Source organism: Gekko japonicus, unplaced genomic scaffold (assembly GCF_001447785.1).
Source record: "Gekko japonicus isolate JY-2015 unplaced genomic scaffold, Gekko_japonicus_V1.1 scaffold66, whole genome shotgun sequence".
NCBI lineage: Eukaryota > Metazoa > Chordata > Lepidosauria > Squamata > Gekkonidae > Gekko > Gekko japonicus.
Window position 1 is genome coordinate 1,210,938 of NW_015163605.1, and position 1,746 is coordinate 1,212,683.

Sequence of the window (1,746 nt, forward strand, 5' to 3'; positions counted from 1 at the left end):
ACAATGTATCCTCAATAGTATCAGAACTGATTAAATGGAAGAACTACCAATTTGGGTTAGTTTTAAACCAAAGTGCTGTAGAACACAGGCTGATGTCTGTTTGAGCTGAAACCTGGACCTCAATTTCATTTAAGAAAGCAATTGATAAGATTCAGCCAGACAATTTCAAAACAGATTGAACAGCGGGAGACCCGCTGCCCAATTTAAGATTGGTGCGTGATGCTACTGTACAATTATCTATAGAACTGAGAAAGAGTTTGGGAAGTTCTGCCACAATTCAAATGACTAAAATGATGGTTGGGCTTTATTTCAAAACTCAACATTCATTCTTACTCAAAAGAAAGGAAACTTGGAATACTCTTTAACAGTTCATACAATGCCTTTTAAAAAGAACACAGTTCTCCCATAGTATGATCTTCAAGCGGTTAAGAGAACAAATCTTTCTGAAGTCATGTTATGTTACAGAACAAGTGTGTGTGTGGGGGGGGCGATGACTTTCTGCTTTAAAATGGAATTCCACTCACCTGCCATGACGACACGCTGTGTACACAGAACCTTCCTCACTTCCAACAACAAAGTTATTGACGTCTCCCACAGGGAAAGACATACAAGTGACAGCGACAGCCTTGGATTGCTTATGGACTAGCTCCATGCTGTCCTGGGGAGAAAGAGACAAAAATGAATTTCACCTCCAGCTCCCCCCCCCCAAAGAATCAAGTACAATTTCTAGAACTAGTTTTACAGAAATATTCTTCAGTTTAAAGCATTAAAGCGTACATTAAAAGTGCTCGGCCCTCATGGGTTTGTTTCCCTGGAATATCCTGGAGAAAAACACATGAAACTAATATATCACTTGAATTTTACAGACACTGCTCTTTTCCTCAAAGCTACCTCGCTAAAGAATATTTTTAACACATTCATATACCATTCTTCATTTAAGGTGTTTGGGGTGGCACGTGTGGTCTGTATTAACGTATCCACCCTGTGAAATAAGTTGGTGACTCGCCAAAAGCAGCTCAGCCTTCCTGAAGGTGTTCCTCGTCTGAGTCCAGCACTACCCATGACTCCATGTTATCTCTGATTCTGACCAGTCGTTCCTTTGAATTCTGCCCTTCCTCCAACGAGGCTCAGGACAGCAAGGATAGTTCTCTGCCCATTTTTTCATCGTAACAGCCCTCGTCAGGTAGGTTGAGGGAGAGTGAGCTTTAGGGCTGACTGGGACCAAAGCCTCCCAAATTCTAATCCAACACTCTCACCCTCTGTCACTGGCACCCCTAAAGATTCAGAGACGGATTTCTGGATACCAGAAAGTTGAATATGAAGAGAAGAAGAAGAAGAAGAGATTGGATTTATACCCCGCTCTTCACTACCCAAAGGTGTCTCAGGCTCAGGACAGCAAGGATAGTTCTCTGCCCATTTTTTCATCGTAACAACCCTCGTCAGGTAGGTTGAGGGAGAGTGAGCTTTAGGGCTGATTGGGACCAAAGCCTCCCAAATTCAAATCCAACACTCTCAGCCTCTGTGAGTCACTGGCACCCCTAAAGATTCAGAGAAGGATTTCTGGATACCAGAAAGTTGAATACGAAGAGAAGAAGAAGAAGAAGAAGAGATTGGATTTATACCCTGCCCTTCACTACCCAAAGGTGTCTCAGAGCGGCTTACAAACTCCTTTCCCTTCCCCTCCCCCACAACAGACACCCTGTGAGGTAGGTGGGGCTGAGAGAACTCTTGACAGAAACTGCTTTT

The 1,746-nt window shown here is 43.2% G+C and overlaps 1 protein-coding gene across 1 annotated transcript in view; it reads right to left on the reverse strand.

Moving 5' to 3' along the window:
• The window catches only part of DYNC1I2 (dynein, cytoplasmic 1, intermediate chain 2), a 43,929-nt gene that overhangs the window by 5,097 nt on the left and 37,086 nt on the right, over nt 1-1,746 (reverse strand). Inside the window, 1 exon segment of the mRNA XM_015407263.1 lies at nt 477-658. Coding sequence (XP_015262749.1) covers nt 477-658 — 182 coding nt within the window.